The sequence below is a fragment of the Quercus lobata genome, chromosome 7, assembly GCF_001633185.2.
Source record: "Quercus lobata isolate SW786 chromosome 7, ValleyOak3.0 Primary Assembly, whole genome shotgun sequence".
Lineage (NCBI taxonomy): Eukaryota > Viridiplantae > Streptophyta > Magnoliopsida > Fagales > Fagaceae > Quercus > Quercus lobata.
Genome location: NC_044910.1, coordinates 33,671,845 through 33,688,472, shown reverse-complemented (window position 1 = coordinate 33,688,472; position 16,628 = coordinate 33,671,845). Strand labels below are relative to the sequence as shown.

At 34.4% G+C, this 16,628-nt stretch overlaps 3 protein-coding genes and 1 non-coding gene across 4 annotated transcripts; 2 read left to right on the top strand and 2 right to left on the bottom strand.

The window, feature by feature from the left end:
• The first annotated feature begins 801 nt into the window (after positions 1 to 801).
• LOC115953686 (CASP-like protein 4B1) lies at positions 802 to 2,585 on the top strand. The gene is made up of 3 exons (XM_031071444.1): positions 802 to 1,178; positions 1,284 to 1,425; positions 2,180 to 2,585. Exons 1-3 carry the CDS (start codon positions 874 to 876, stop codon positions 2,369 to 2,371), a joined length of 639 nt encoding a protein of 212 aa, XP_030927304.1. The 5' UTR covers positions 802 to 873; the 3' UTR covers positions 2,372 to 2,585.
• A 520-nt stretch (positions 2,586 to 3,105) lies between these two features.
• Positions 3,106 to 6,737, bottom strand: LOC115953365 (probable WRKY transcription factor 33). Its single transcript, XM_031070994.1, has 5 exons — positions 6,344 to 6,737; positions 6,021 to 6,221; positions 4,262 to 4,890; positions 4,000 to 4,161; positions 3,106 to 3,875 (listed from the first exon to the last, which is right to left on the bottom strand). Exons 1-5 carry the CDS (start codon positions 6,659 to 6,661, stop codon positions 3,425 to 3,427), a joined length of 1,761 nt encoding a protein of 586 aa, XP_030926854.1. The 5' UTR covers positions 6,662 to 6,737; the 3' UTR covers positions 3,106 to 3,424.
• A 1,746-nt stretch (positions 6,738 to 8,483) lies between these two features.
• TRNAQ-UUG lies at positions 8,484 to 8,555 on the top strand. Its single transcript has one exon. It is a non-coding gene; the product is annotated as a tRNA-Gln (tRNA).
• Positions 8,556 to 10,417: 1,862 nt separating this feature from the next.
• On the bottom strand, positions 10,418 to 15,371 carry LOC115953292 (F-box/LRR-repeat protein 3). Its single transcript, XM_031070894.1, has 8 exons — positions 14,445 to 15,371; positions 13,352 to 13,477; positions 12,869 to 12,973; positions 12,385 to 12,778; positions 12,171 to 12,300; positions 11,766 to 12,060; positions 11,421 to 11,672; positions 10,418 to 10,898 (listed from the first exon to the last, which is right to left on the bottom strand). The coding sequence occupies exons 1-8, from the start codon at positions 15,141 to 15,143 to the stop codon at positions 10,845 to 10,847; spliced, it is 2,055 nt and encodes a 684-aa protein (XP_030926754.1). The 5' UTR covers positions 15,144 to 15,371; the 3' UTR covers positions 10,418 to 10,844.
• Between the last annotated feature and the right edge of the window lie 1,257 nt (positions 15,372 to 16,628).

The following is a 16,628-nucleotide window of genomic DNA, read 5'->3' as shown; positions in this document are numbered from 1 at the left end:
TTTTTATAAAAAATTTTGGGTGATTGCTCTTTTTTATGTGGTTATTTCTTATTTGTCACTTTTTTTTTTTTTTAATTTGGCATCATTCTTTAATAAGGGTATATGAGTAAATTTATTCAAACTCATTTTTTCCATCCCTCTACTTTTCCACTCCCAACCAAACAAAAATGAGAGAAAATAAAATCTTTTTTATCCTCTCACTTTTCCATCCTCCCACAATTTTCTATCTTCCCACTTTTTCACTCCTTCAACCAAACGGACATTTAAGTAAAATGTTGATGTGACAATATTTTATTGAATTTGTGTAAAACATGGATTTTACATCCTATTTTTACCAAATTTAGACTCGAAAAAAATAGTGGGTCTATATAGATCTAAATTTCTATCATTCAAAGCTCTCCACAAGACGAGTTGTGCAATAAATTGTGGTCTTAGCATGGCTCAAAATTGATCAATTAAGGTTTCTTACTTCCAAAGACAAAATGTCTGAAGATCCTAAAATTCGCCTTGTCCGAAGGTTCTCTTAACTTTTTTTTTTTTTTTTGCTAAAGACCGTATCAACCGAAGTTGGTTACAGGCTTACAGCTATTTCAGTTTCAGTTACCCAGCGGAATTATCCACCACTTTACCTCGTATTCCTCGTCACTACCTCATCCAATCACTCCTCGCCACGTCACAAAACACTTTTTTCCGTTATAATCACCCGCCTTTTTGTCCCAATCAGCATGAGCGAGCAAATTAACCTTATAAAATACAAACTCTGAGTTGTCATTTATATAAATAAGTAAATAAATAAACAATTTTCGTTCCTTTAAATGCTTTCGTTCCGTTAATGTTCTTTGCTGACTTCCAAGGGCATAGACTTCGAGAAACATGTCGAATTTGGATGATCCTAAGTCGAACCACCAACACGTGGAACCGACACGGACTGAGCCCACAGCTCCACCGGTTGCTGACGTGGAGAACCAAGCAAACTCAGCCACCGCACCACCCACTTCGGGGTTCGGGTTTGGTGGTGCCGCGGCGATTGTACAGCGATGGAGGAGAGAAGATTTGATAAAGAAAGCAGCTTTGGCTTTAAGAGTATTGGCTTTGATTTTCTCTTTGCTTGCTTTTCTTATCATGGCCAGTAATAAACACGGTGATTGGAAAAATTTTGATAGATACGACGAATACAGGTAAATTCAAGAGTCAACTATTTGGTTTTATGAAAGTGATTGCTAATTGGGTTTTTGTGGCTAAGAATTTTGGTTTTGGTTATGAAACTCTTTTTTTTTATATAGGTACTTGTTGGCAATAGCGATTTTGTCGACCTTGTACTCATTGGCACAAGCTTTGAGACATGTTCATGAACTTTCGACAGGGAGACATTTGATTCAAGTTCAACAGCGGACCTCTGGATTGTTCGACTTTTTTGGAGATCAGGTTGGTCTTGATTCTTTCTTTTGTTTAACTTTTCAGATCGATCTCGCTGTAAATCCGACTTATTTGGGGGTTTCTGTTTCTGGGTCCAGTTTCTTTTATTTTTCACTTAGCAAAAAACTTTTTTTTTTTTTTTTAATCAATAAAGACTTGGTGTTAGTCTCAAAATTTTGGGGTCGCTATAATTCCTCAATAGACTAAAACGATCGGCCACGTGTGTGACTGTTAGTGGTTCTATAAGAGAAAATTTTCTATTGCACTCCACCTTGATAGACGTGTTTGATTCTTCATTGTTGCGTTAAAGACACCTGCAACATCAACATGTTGCCAAACTTTAAAGTCACAATAGCAAAGGGGAAAAAACAATCGGGAACTAATCAAATACAAATATCTCAAATTTAATGAAATTTTGGATTGGACAAACACAAAGTAATAAGAAAAATGTTTTATCAAGTTTAAGGCTTTAAGCAGGAGATGGAAAATGATGATTTGTGTTCTTAGTTATTAGTTGTCTAATTTGTCTTTCTTGCTTTGGGGTATTTGAGCACATTTGTGTGAACCTCACAATTTTGTCTCAATGAAATCGATACAGTTTAGTCTTTTAATAACATGTGGCACACTTGATTTAAAATTCAAACTAAAAAAGAAGGTTTTGACCTTAATCCATAAGTTGAAGGGATACAAGTTTAATGTCCAGCTATGATTCGATGTTTATAATTAGAATTGAAGATGAGGTTGATTAAACTTTTTTTCACAGATTATGGCATACCTATTGATATCAGCATCATCTGCTGCAATTCCTTTGACCAATAACATGCGAGAGGGTGTAGACAACATATTTACAGACTCTTCTGCAGCAGCCATCAGCATGGGTTTCTTTGCATTCGTTTCACTGGCATTGTTGGCCATGATTTCAGGATACAAAATATCAACTCAGTCTTATATTTGAGATGGATTTTTTTTTTTTTTTTGTGTGTGTGTCCATTGATGATTCTTTATTGTATTTGTTGTTTGCATAATACCTTTGCGTGTAAATTTATGTTTTCAAAGGGAATACTTGGGCATCCATAGCCTTCATCTGTTTGTAAGTGTTTGAATTTGTTCATCATATGCGGTATGAGCTGATTCGTGCATAAAGAGATTTCATTGACTCTGTTTATAAATTATACTTGGTCAGGTTTATGATTTATGGCCTGACTCTAATTAGTTTGTTTATAATCTATAGCTGACCCTAAAATTTTAGAACTAAGGCTTGGTTATTGTTTTTGGCGGTGGTGATGTTTCCTGCCAAAAAAACTCATTTCACTTTTGGCTTGAGTCATGAAATATGCAAAATATTAAACACAAGAAGCCCCCAAAAAAGCCCCACTCCATGCTATATCTTGAAAGCAATTTTCAGACAGTGACTTTCCTGAACAAATCAAACCATGGGAGCTATAGCTTCCTTTGCGGGACAAGTAACTGCCGAAAAAGTTCTGGTTTAAGCACTTAAGAAATCTAAATCACATTTATCTATTGTATAGTCGGTGGGACAATGTGAAGAAAAGAACAATAATGTGGCCCTGGCCCCAAAGCAATATGTTTTCACTTCTATGTTACTCAAGCTGACAATTGGGGCTGGTTTGGCTAAATATTGAGACAATCTTATCTGAAAATGAAAAGATTTGCTAGATTCTTAAAAACAGCAGGGAAAACAAGAAATGTTTAAAAATAAAAGAATTCTTCAAGAGCATAGGATTGGCACTTGTTAGAACTTACATGGGCATTCATTTTGCACCTCATTTATCTGTTCTACTTTTACAAACTGAATCAAATGAGGTATACTTTCTAAGCTTTAAAGCAGCCTCAATCGTATTTAAAGAAAAAAGAAAAAAAGAAGGAAAAGTAACTCTACTTATTTCAATCCCTAATTTTAGACAGCAAAAGCTATAAACTATAAACTATATTCATAAAACAAATATAATTAGTGTGATCTTCTCTCTCTATTCCAAAATTAGCAATCCTAAGATAGGAATGAATCAAGGAATGAGTCAGTCTTCCATTCCTCCTTGGCCCTTGACAATACACCTTCTGAGAGCTGTGTTTGATCCATGTAGTCACGATTTTGATTTCTGTACCCTGAAAATGGTACACCCTCTTGGTTCTGCACCATTTGTAGAGTATATGGTGCTTGAATCCCTGATGTTGTTAGCCTTGTATTCTGAAAAGAATGTGGGTAACTTGTCTGGATAGGATGGGTGGCCATGACTGAGGGCCTTATTGGCATGGCTTCATTGCTGCTACTGTTATTGGTAGCAGCTCTATTCACAGCATAACTGCCATTACCGCGAGCTGCAGGAACATCGTGGTTGTGTTTCCCTTCGTAAGTAGTGATCACAGCCCTTATGTCATGGGATGCTCGCTCAACGTGTTTCCTCACAGGACAAGCAATAGAGGTACATTTGTAGTAGCTCCTAAATAGAAGAGAAAATTGCAGAGTTAGGAGACAAGTTCAAAAGTTCGTTTTAGAAAGACTAAGAAATCTATAAGGTTAAGTACTCTTTAAAATATTTTGTAATTGTCACAAGAGTGAAATACCTTGGATTTGGATTTCCCTTAACTACTTTCTGTCCATATTTTCTCCACCTATACCCATCATCAAGAATATCAATTTCACTTGTTGTTTGAACTACAACTCTAGGTTCCCTCACAGTCCTACTTGCAGAAGCTGAAAACCCCCCATCCTCATTTTCTCCTTTCCTGCAAAAGAGAAATTAAAAGAGTATTAATAAAACCCAATTTACAATTTTTTCTTCAAAAAACACAAGCAAAGCCATCATGCTAGTACTTTATGACTTACCATCTTTTGGCCTCACGCTCATTTTCATCATCATCTCCTCCTGAATTACTCACTGGTGATCTCTGATCAAAGTCATCCTCTCCAATTGAGACCGAAGAATCATCGTGCATTGTGACAGACTCCATATGTCTATTGCCTAGTGTAACAATCGACTGATCTGAAACGCCTGAATTCGTGCACGAAGAAGGTTGAATTGATTGAGAATTTGATCTTCTAATAGACTGAGGCTTAGGATGATTATGGCTTCCTTTGTATACTATTTCAGTAATCTGTCCATCCAAAGACCTCTCAACTTTTTTCTTCGTCGGGCAACTTGGATACGTGCACTTGTAATAACTACGAGGGTTTTCACTTCCCTTCACTTGTTTCTGTCCATATTTTCTCCAGTTGTACCCATCATCTGATTTTCTCTGCTCTCTTATATATTGTGATTGTTGAGTGCATTGATTGTGACCAGATAAGGCAGCAGCACCACTCTGCATTTTTGCTTGGCTTGTAACCATTTCTGAAGTGAAGTTCTTTATTGGTGCAAATTCTGATTTTACTACCGCCTTCTCCAACGAAAATTCATTTTGATTCATGGGTTTTTTAAGATTCCATGCTTCTTCTTGTCTTTTCAAGGATTCTTCCTGTTCAAGTAGAATCATATTTGGTTTTGTTTAGCAAAAAATCAAAAAAGAAAGAATCATATTTAGTTTCAAAGCAAAAGTAATGAAAAAAAAATTCCACCTACAAAAAATTCAAGTATTTGAATAATTTAGTGTTATAGTTGACACCTAGCATACTCACTGGATGTGAGTAGTCTTAATGGTTGCCATGCATAATGCCTCCAAGGAGTTTGTAGCAGGATAAATAACTTAACTCTTTATGTCTCTTCAGCAATATGGTATATATACATACACACACACACACACACAACTTTTGGAAACTATCTGTTACTATTTTTGGAAAGTATACAATTTTTGTTTTTTAAAAACATCTCAAACAAATAATCAGTGCAGTGGTATAGGTTTTAAATTTGTATTGAATTACTGAGGGAACCCAACAACTCGAGCTGTTACTTCTTAGCCAAAACTTCTTTGCCTTAAGGCCTAGAAGTTGCCTTCAAAAGCACCTTTGGTAATGTCTTATGTCTTTATCTTTTAAGGAATATTTTTTTTTTATCACAGCTGGCACGTTTGTTGACTATCACAGAAAAAACTTATCGCCTCAACAAACGAATTACTATACGCATTAAACATACTTTCTCTGCCGACGTCTACGGATTCTTCACAAAAAAATATCTATTAGGATATTGTAACAATCTAAAAAATTGTCTCAATAGCCCTATGAGGGCAAAGAAAGCCCTATCCACTTTTTTTTATTGCACATAGGCATATGATATGACATTCAACATGGCCTCCTACTTTGGCATGTGGCAAGACCACAAAAAGTCTACTCTCGTTGGCCCTATTATTAAATTTTTTTTTTTTAATTACAAAACTTAAAACATACTATCAAGAACTTGTAGTATTGTCTGCTCTTCTTTATAATAAGTTCTTTTTTAATTTAAAAATAAAATAAAATAAAATAAAAAACTTGAATTGCGACTTTAATTAGTTTGTTAAAGATCCATGATCGAATTTAAAATTTTAGAACAAAAAGCATGAGAGTTTTTGAAAACTAAAGAGAGAGAAAGCTCTAAAAAAAAAGAAAGTGTTCATAATTACTGAACATCAAGAATATATGTAATAATTGAATTATATGAAATGACACATACCACCGAGTTTGAGACCATGCTTGAAGAAGACTGAAAGGTGGATGATGATGTTGTAGTAGCAGGCTTTGTTTGGGGTTGGAAAGAGAAATCAGAGAAATTTTTCTCTTCCAACTTCATTCCAAGCTGCTGGTTATCACCAGAATTATTCATCCAGTTGAGTGCTTGACTAGCAAAAGCCCCAGTAGTTGGAGAAGGAAGATTCTGCATAAACATAACAAAATAACAAAGACCCATTTATCATTTTGTGTAACAGTATGCAAATAAGTAAAACTCAGCCAACAAACATCAAAGCGTATATATGGACTATGGAGCTCAAAACTTACATTGTAATTGGAGCCAAACAAAGGTGACATCAAGAATTCATTTGGGCTTAAACCAGTTGGAAAAGCCAAATAAGAAGAAGGAGAAAGTGGAGGAGGAGAGAGTGGCAATGAAGGAGGTGGAAGTGACTTGAATTTTGGTATTTCATTTCCATTTCTATCAGATTTAAGGTCAGAGAGTCCCCATCTGAGTTCACTTTCTTGGTCCATGTTTTTGTTATTGGAAAGGAGGTCAGTGAAGGAGGTCATGAATTGGTTTGAGAAGGAGAAGTTGGGATGAGAATTTATAGGATTATTTAAACTGCTAGCTGAGGAAGCCATGTGTAATATAAGATGGGCGATCGATAATTATAAGAGTAGAGAAGAGAGGCAGAGAGAGATAAATACTAAATACTTTGAAGGCTAAATGTTTATTGCTGAGGCTGTTTCTTATTAACATCTCCCAACTCTATGCTTCTTCGGAGAAGCTCAGAAAGTTTGACCGTGGAAACCTATATTTGGTCCAAGCTTGTGGCTTTGACTTGACTGGCCACAAGATAGGCGGCTAAGGCAGAGAGCTAGCCACGTGTTCCTTCAGCTACCATTTTGCTTTTTATGTTATTTTAATTTTTTTATTGTATTTTAATTAGTAAGTAGTATTTAAAAATTTATAATTGATCAGATAGGTAACTAAGTAAAACTTAGTTGGTTCTAAAATAAAAAAAAAGTTAAATAAAACTTAGTTACATATCCATGTTACTTAAATGTAACTTAAATTTTTTACATCTTAAATTTTTTGATTATTAAATTCAAATATATAATTGTATTGATCCATGTAATGTAAATAATATTATTTTTCAAAGTTAATTAAATTCAACCATATTACTTATTAGTCAATATATTCATATATGTCACCTATTTATATTTTATTTAAGTTTTGCCCAAAAACTAAAAGTAAAAGCCCACTATGCATTAGAATCTCTTATTTTAGTTTTGGTTTTTGGTGGGTACTCTATTTAAACTTTTCCCGTGGATTGAAAGACTTTTCAGCGTTGATTTAAATATTTCAAAATAAATTAGTCCCAGCCCAAATCTTACTCTTCTACTGTTGTTGTGAAGTGATAAGTCTTAAAATCTAGCAGTATCATTTTGCTCCAAAAAAAATTCTAGGAGTATCATAATGACTTGATGGGTACAAGACATTACCTTATAATTTTCGGGATATTAATTACTGATATATACGTATAGAGTCTTGTTCAAGAAAATAATTAATAAACCTCGTAGAGTCGTAATCATTTTTTAAGCACAAATGTCTTTTATTAACTAATTGAATTATTTAAGCAAATGCCAATAGGACAAAACTTAAATATAATTTCTTAAACGAAGTACCTTAGGTATCTTAGTTAAATTCAATAATGTGGTTGTATTGCCAATGAGCCACTTAATTGGATGAATATAACTTAAGGACGGTTCCCTAAATGTTTTACCTTAAGAATTTACGTTTTTTAATTAATATGTGGTTGTATTGACCAATGCAATACAAATTGCAGAATCTTCTTTCAAGAATAATTAAATTCAACTATGTGACTCATTGATTAATTAAAAAACTTAAAATACAATACTTAAGATATTATATCTAAGTTTTTGTCCTAATAATACATAACTTTTCTTTTTTCAAATCTTCTTGTACAAAAAGAAAAGTTATACTAGTTAAAACAAATAAATAAATAAATCAACTAGTTCACAGCCTATAATGAAAATAAATTAACTTTTGCAATAATTCGCTTCAACATAAGTTGTAACTTAACTCGAATTTGTTCAAACAAATTATGAGTTCCTAAACGTTCAAGGATTATTTACCAAAAAATTCTTAAAACTAGAAATGTTTTAGGGGTGATATTTAGGTAATTTACAACTTGAAAGAAATATTGGTTTTGGAAGGAAGAATTAAGAAATATGAATTATATAATTCTGAAATATTACCCCCTAGTAGAAGAATTAAAAAATGGGTTCATAATGCAGATGATAGGGTCAGTTAAACTAATGAATAATCGCAATTGGTAATTACATCCAAAATCACAATATTTATTAATTTGGAATTTTGGAGAAGCTCTCTTCAGATTTCTACAGTGAACTATTTAATGGTGAAACCTTCGCCCAGCAAGGTTCCATGGTGTAGTGGTTAGCACTCTGGACTTTGAATCCAGCGACCTGGGTTCGACTCCCGGTGGGACCTTCAAGCGATCATGAACTTTTTTATTTTTTAAATTCTTGCATGAACGGCAAATGGGTTGATCACTTTGATTGTTTCTCCATGGGCCACAAGTACATGATGGATCACGAGTTCATGACCGATTGAAGCTACAGCGGCACTTCAAAGATTGTTATAGACAAAAAGTGGTCCATCTCACAAATGATGGATTTTAGCCCATTGGGCTCCGTACTTTTGTGTGTGTGAGAGAAAAATACACTTTACACTCTCTAAGTTTAGAGTTACTTTTAAATCGGTTCATCAATTTTCAAAACTTGCAACTTAAGCTTTCAAGGTATTGTAAAGATGTTAATGTGCTCCTTCTACTAAGGTCTTGAGTGGATTAATGATAAGATTCTAAAAGTTTTTCTTTTTATATATCGATTCTAAAATATGTTAATAGAAGAGTTATACATTTGTCTTTCTGTCCTTTTTATAATGTTCAATAGTGCAAATCACAAGTTTTAATAAGTACGAGATCTATTTAGAAGTGATCCTAACTTAAAGGGTGTAAGTAGTATCTTAAATGTTTTATTTTTTTAATAGACATGAATTAGGAAGAAACTAAACAACAAGAAGTTGGCACAAAAGTTTCTTTTACAATGGGCTTGATCAATCTAAAATTCCTCTAGGTGCCCCAAGAGGACCATGCAGTCATTAACAATGGCACTTAAAAGGGCAAGGATCAAAGTCAAGGTTTGAAGGATTCTCAAAAAAAAAAAAAAAATTGTCAAGGTTTGAAGCCATTATGAGGAAAGCAATAACTCAGTGATCATTTACTTCTATGAGTAATTTGTGATTGTTGGTTCAATTGCCAAATGGGGACCATTACATAAGGCCTAAATTTCCACTATAATACTTGAAGAGATGTTTATGTATGTGAATTATGGAGGAGCTTTTAGCCCACCATCTTTTACTGTCTCTAATTAGACCTCTTACAAACCTAGTTCAGAGTTATTAAGAACTGATCTGTTCAGTAAATGAGATTTTCATCTTATATGACTTCTAGTTCAATTCTTTCGAAATTGCCGAATCTTTTTTTCTTATTCGAGAATCTCCTTCCTTTTTCACTTCACCTGAGAAATTAGAACCAATTCAGTCACACATCCAACCAGTTAATTTGTTTCTCGTTTTGTCTTTGTTTGCTTGGTAAAAGTGATCATAAGCTCACTTTTGTTTGAAAATTGTTGAGATGTTGAACTCCGTTTGTTTCTAGATGTACAAAGTACAAACTTGCCATGTTGATGATAGAGTACCTCCTTTCATTAAATGACGGGGTAGAGAGTAGATGGGTCTGTCTAATTTTGCCAATAGATGATAGAGAGTGCCTCCTTTAATTTCATTGAATGATGTGGTGGAGAGTAGATAGACGCTAGCATTGCTATTATGTCTATAAAAGAGGGAGCATAAAGAAAATGTACAGGATTCTGATTGTGAATGTTGCTTTTATCTATGCAGATTAGCTAAAATCCTGTCCAAGGAGAAATTGGCTTCGCAAAGCAAGATAACGACAGTAACAATTAACAGTGACGGCCTCAAAAGTATTAAGCTTTTGGCAAAAAAGAAACTCCAATGACTATTGAATCATTTCACATGAATTGCTATATATTTATCTTAACGTTGAAGTGTTCCCACATTGGATGCACATATAGGCTACAACTTTAACATATTTTTGTTTACCTGATGGCTTGGACTCGGTCCAAATAGAAAATTTTCAAGGTACACTACTTCCAAATTTGCTTTTAAAGTCTGCAACATTATACTTTTTTAAAGGAACAAGTGACTTTGCAATTTTTAATACCAAGAGAAAAGAAAAACATTCAAGAAAGGGGCCATATAATACCCAATTACAAAGAGCCAACTCCATTTATTATAGTAAGGTAGATACGCAAGCACATGATAATTGAAATCAATTAAAGTGAGTAGTTAAAACAAGTTCGCAAAGACCTATTCTCTAAACTTTTTGATGACTTTCATGAAACTTCCATGATGCACACCAAAAAAGACAGCCCTTACTTGAAAGAGCTGCCAAAGGCTAAATACTTCGCCAAATACAACAACAATAACCAAGCCTTAGTCCCAGAATTTTTGGGATTAGCTTTGAATACTCAATAAGTTAATTAAGGTCGACTACATGTATCTCCAAATAATAAACAAGCATACGGGAGAAGACCTTCGAATTCCAATATGCTATAGACGTCAACTTCTGCATAGTATTTACAGTTACCAGCTTGAGAGCTTGACACCCTGAACAAAAAGGAGCTTCAGAAGATCCTATTGCATCATATCTTCCAACTGTTGTTTCCAACACTTGGGATCTAATTCAGCCTGTCAATCACACCAAAATAACCTTAATATCTTAATCAAGTAATTTAACTAACTGCAAATGATTATTTTAATAGTGCTATATATTGGCTTTAGTTCATCTAACATTCATTTTGGTTGTCTACATGATTGTCAACCTCCAAGGCAGTCCACACCTAACAATCAAAAATTGAATGGTTGCTGTTGACTATAATCTGATTTCTCTCCAAGTTATATTATTGAAGCACACATATGTGCAAAGACATGCATGTATGCAATCAAATACTATTGCCTGTTGAGGAAACACAGCTGTTGCAGCAAGTTCCAAACATTTCTTTGTTGCATTTGATCAATAAAACCATATGGTTGAATTCAATTGGGGAACCGAAGGTGCAATACCTAACAAGCTGTACCTAAAATTTTACCTTATCTAAATATTAGAGCCCACAAAAGTGGGAAACTTATGCACTAGGTAAGGGTTTTTTTTTTAATATATATATATGATGGATCGAAGAAATTAGTTTTTTCATGGACCTAGTGACATACCTCAAACACTTTCTCTCTCCACTGGAACAAACAACCACGCGCTTCCAAATGTTCGAAAATTGCTTGGGGTAACAAGGATTTAAAGGATGCATGGAGCTTCACTTTTGTTAGTCCTCTGCATGCCAATAAGGTAGCTGCTAGTCCACTAGGAGTCAGACCTTTCAAGTGCAAGATAGTCAAAGTCTGGAGGCAGCTTATGCTGGCAAGGGACAAGAGCCCCACATCTGTGACCGAGCTATATGACAAGTTTATCTACAAGTAAAGGAATAAACCATTACTGCTTGATTTCAATGTTTCTCTTGATCCATTAAGTTCCAACAAAGAGAGAAAGGGGAGGAAGAGTACCTGCTTGAGGTTTTGAGAAAAGTAAGCTAGTGGAATCATCCCAGCATCATCAATTTTGTAACATTTCTTTATGTCTAACTTGGTGAGTTGCTTGCATCCTGCAGCAATTGCTGCTAGACCTAAAGATGTGATATGAGGACATCCTCGACATTCAATTGTGTTTAATTGTGCGCATTTTGAGAACAACAATAAGGAATTATCAGTAATTTCTTTACAGTAGGCTATGTTGATCATCTCAAGGCCGAGGCAACCACCGGCAATTGCTAAAATCCCTGAATCTGTTATTCCTGTGCACCTGAAAAAAGTAAATACTTTCAGTTGATTGCCAAAGATGACATGGACTAATTTATCCCAATGCGAGAGAAAAAAAAAAGTACAAAAAGTTATGGATTATAAGTCACGAACCTGTATAGATCCAGCTCTTTAAGCCCTACGCAGCTCATGCCAATGTGGGCAAGTCCCTCATCAGTTATGTTTAGGCAAAGCCCTAGTTTTAAGCTAGAGAGTTTGCTACATTTAGAGATGGATTTTAAACCTGTAAAAGGAAGGAACATGACTACATTAGCATATCACTCATAGAGTAGCCCTTGTTTACATTATAGTGGAGTAAAGTCAATACCTTCATCATCAATTTCATTATCTGTTAAGTCAAGCTCCTCAAGAGAATGGCACCGTTGTCCAATTAAGATAAATGCTTCTCTAGGAACCAGGGTACATGATTCCATTTTGAGAGAACTGAGATCAGTGCATGAACTTGTGATGTGGGAAATAGAAACATCAGTTATCTTGCGACAGCATGTGATGTCTAGTATCCTCAAATCTTTCTGTTTTGTAAAAAGGTAAGTCAAACCTTCGTCTGTCACCCCTGAACATTTACTTAAGCTCAGCTCTTTCAGTGATACACACCAATCTCCAATGGCCCCTAGTCCAGCACAGGTAACTGGGCAGCCATCTAATTTGATTGATTGCAACTTGGAAAGCTTGTTCAAACTATCAGCAAGGTCAAGATTAACCTACATCACCACCATTATGACATTGTCAATAATGTACTAAGATAAAAAGCTTCAGCTTTTAGAAATACACAAAGAAGTGTAGAGACTTACAGAACAACCATTTGCTAATGTAACTTGTTCTAGACATATGGTACAACTGAATACGGAAGACAAGCCAATGTGAGTAATCTTCTCGCAACTTGACATATCAAGTTTCTGTTCAAATGAAAAATAAGTGAATTGGTCAAACAGATACTTCAAAAAAAACATAACTGACCTTTTGACAAGTAGGATGTGGAATCCATGGCTAAACAGGATGTTTATTCTATGTATATCATATATTTCATGAAAATCATATGATATACACTTGAATACATTGATGAGTTATAACATCAACTAAATTATACTGCAAACTCAGCACCTTAGAACAGCATCTTAGATTATACGAGGCACATGGAAGTTTATGTTCTTCCAAATTTTGTGCCCAGGCAAATCTTTTAGCTCCACATTGTGATTATTCTATCTTTGTTAATTGTAATTAATACAATAAAAGGAATAAGACAAAAGGACAACAACAAACCCATGAAAAAGTACCTTTAGCGACTTGCACCCATTTTTGAGGACTGCAAGGCTGTTATCATCTATACTAAAGCATCCCACTAAAGCCAGATCTTCAAGATATTGCAAATTCAAGATGGATGGTAAACATTTGTCACTGATCTGCAGAACATGAAAAGGCATCAATAATACGTAACAAAATTTCCCAAAACATATTCCACAGGCAGAAATCCGCTAAACACTTAATTATCACTTTTCCCCCATTTTAGCTAGGACTACAAAGTATTCAACTCAAGATGAAGATCAGGTAACAACATCATTAAATAAGCTGACAAACCATAAAAAAATAAATTAATTAATTAAAAAAAAATCAAAAACCTCAAATTGACACAATTAATACTGATCACACAACAGATTTCATTAAGACTAAGACTAGAATCATTTCCATACACACACACATGTAAAGAACGTCCTTCAGTGAGCTAAAAAACCATGAGGAACAAAAATTCAAAAACAAATGACATTATTAATACGAATTAAACCCAAATTGGATTAAGACCATGACCACATCCACATTCATTCATTTCTCCCCAGGACAAAATCAACATCACTTTCGCACACAAACACACATATCCAACAAGCATAGTACCCAGAATCACTTCGACAGATACACACACATGTAAGAATATCCTTCACTAAGATGATATGCCATGATGATCACAAAATCAAAAAATCAAACAAAACAAAAATTGGATTTTGACCATGATCACACCTGCATTCATACATATTCTCCCCCAGAACAAAACAGCATCATCTTCACCTATAAGGATCCTCTCTATTTTAATTAGACCCATTTCATGATCCAAATTAAATGTTACAAATGTAAAGATGCATCAAGTACCATATCATTTAAAATTTTGAATTCCACCACACACTCTACATTGTTAGATCTAAAAAACAAAACCTGAACCATAAAATGGACTTTCACACACAAACAAATCCCAAAAACATATTTCCCAGAATGGCATGCAACAAAACAAGGATACATACTAAACAAGCTCAAAAAGACCCCAAAAAAACATAAAACACAAACAACAATAAGAACAAGAAGATGAAGAAGAAGAATTACCGGCAAGTAAGAAAGATCCAAACTACGAATATCTTTACACTTAACAGCAATCAAACCCACACCCAAATCACCAACACCCACACACCATTTCAAACTCAACAGCTTCAGCTTCCTACACCCAACAGCAATACACCCAACTCCCATATCCGTCACCATCTTACACCTTCTCATCCACAACCTCTCCAAATTCCTCGCCTCCGCCACCATCGCCGCCGCACTATCCTTCAACTCCGTCGCATTACTTAAGTCCAACTCCACCAAGTTCTCACACTTCACCGCCAAATTCAACAACCCAACACCCGTGAAGAACTTGGACATCGATAAATCAATGGAAACCAGGTTAGAGTTACACGCACTCGCTATGTTCGTGAGGGTAGCGTCGGTGACACGTGGACAAAGCGTGAGGTCCATATGGGTCACGTGGGGGTAACGTGTTAGAACCTTTGGGAGGTACTCGGAGCGAAGTGGCTTGAGAATTCGACGGTGTTTGGATTCGAGGAAGTAGAAGTTCTTGCACACGAGAGAAAACGATTTTTTGTCTAATGGGTTTTGTGTTAACAAGTCGAGGATTGTGAACACGATTTCTTCAGACAAAAGATCGAAGTAGCTGAAGCTCAAGCCGTTATTGTTGTTGTTGTTGTTGTTGTTGTTGTTGATAAGTGGTTGAACTTGAAACTGAAATTGTTTTGCTTTCTTCATGTTTTTTGGTTTTTTTGAGAAGCAAAAACACTTAAAAAGATTTTGGTTTTGTGTTTTGTGTTTGGTTTTTCTGGGTTTTGGGGGATTTGAGGTATGAGATTGGAGATGAGATTGTGTTTATAGCTGGGATTTGAGGTTAGAAGTAACCGTTAAACAGAAAAGTTTTGGTTATAGTGATGGGAACTTTGTGGGGAAGGGAGTAGTGAGGATTGAGGAAGAAGGAATGTGGAGAATTACTTTGTTAGCCTTGTGGACTTCCTATAAAGCTTGCATTGATTGTATTTGTTGTTTCCAGTACAAGACCGTTTTACCCCTCACTTTCTCCTAATGACTGAAGTACGATGTGAAGTACAAACATTTTCCTTTTTCATTTTTATCAACAAACAAAAAAAAAAAAACATTTTTCTTTCTGATTTTTTTTTTTGGGTAAAATATAAAAACCACCTAAAATGACAAGTGTGTGTTTAGGATGTACTTATTAATTAGTTTATTACTTATTTTTTCTACTATTTGTAAGTTTCACATGAATTACCTACTTATTTTATTTAACTTTTAGTATTTTCAACAACAAAATTTCAGAAAAAATTGTTCTCAAGTAAACACTTATTAGGGTTCGTTTGTAAATTTCTTATTTTCTTTAACTTATTTGCATGATATGAAACAAAAAGTTAAAAATTAACTTAATATATATATATATATATGTGTGTGTGTGTGTGTATATGAAATTTAGATTATTTTGAAATAAAATTGAGAAAAAAAAAATAGTATGAGACTTACAAATAGTACATAAAATAAGAAAAAAAAAAACTACTAGCTTATAATTATTTTCCAAACGCATACTAAATACCATTTAAAAGTTTCATGCTCTTACCACCAAGCACTTTTAGCATGATAGTCATCTCACAAGTGTTTGTGGGATGTGGGGGACAAAGATTAGAATTCAAGTCTTCATACTTCTTACAATGATTTTATTATAACAATTATATTCTTAGAAAAAAAATTTTAAATGGTATTAAATAATGTTTATGTTTAAAGAGTTTTTTACTCTTCCAAATCTTTTTCTCTTTTTAAATGTTTGCCTTAATTCACAAGGACTGCATCAAGACATTCGTATGCTTTAAAAAAAAAATTCAAACAAGGTTAAGTGACTTTTGTAATTAGGTAGTAAATGAGATATTTTTAAATTTTTGAATAGTATACTAGTACGTGACCAGCTACTTTTTGTATTTTTTAGTTATATATATATATATATATATATATAAATAAATAAAAATCATTCTTAGGAGTAAAAAAGTGATGATTCTAGAAAATGATGGAGGTGGCATTTATGTCATTGAATAGGCAAATAAATTTCCGTACGGAACAAGGACGAGAAGGACGACCAGTAAATAAGAGGGGTTGACTATGGGCAATTTAGTCACGAAGAAAAGTCGCTGTCTTATCGCAACACAAAGGACTGATTCATATGGTGGAGGACTATGTGAG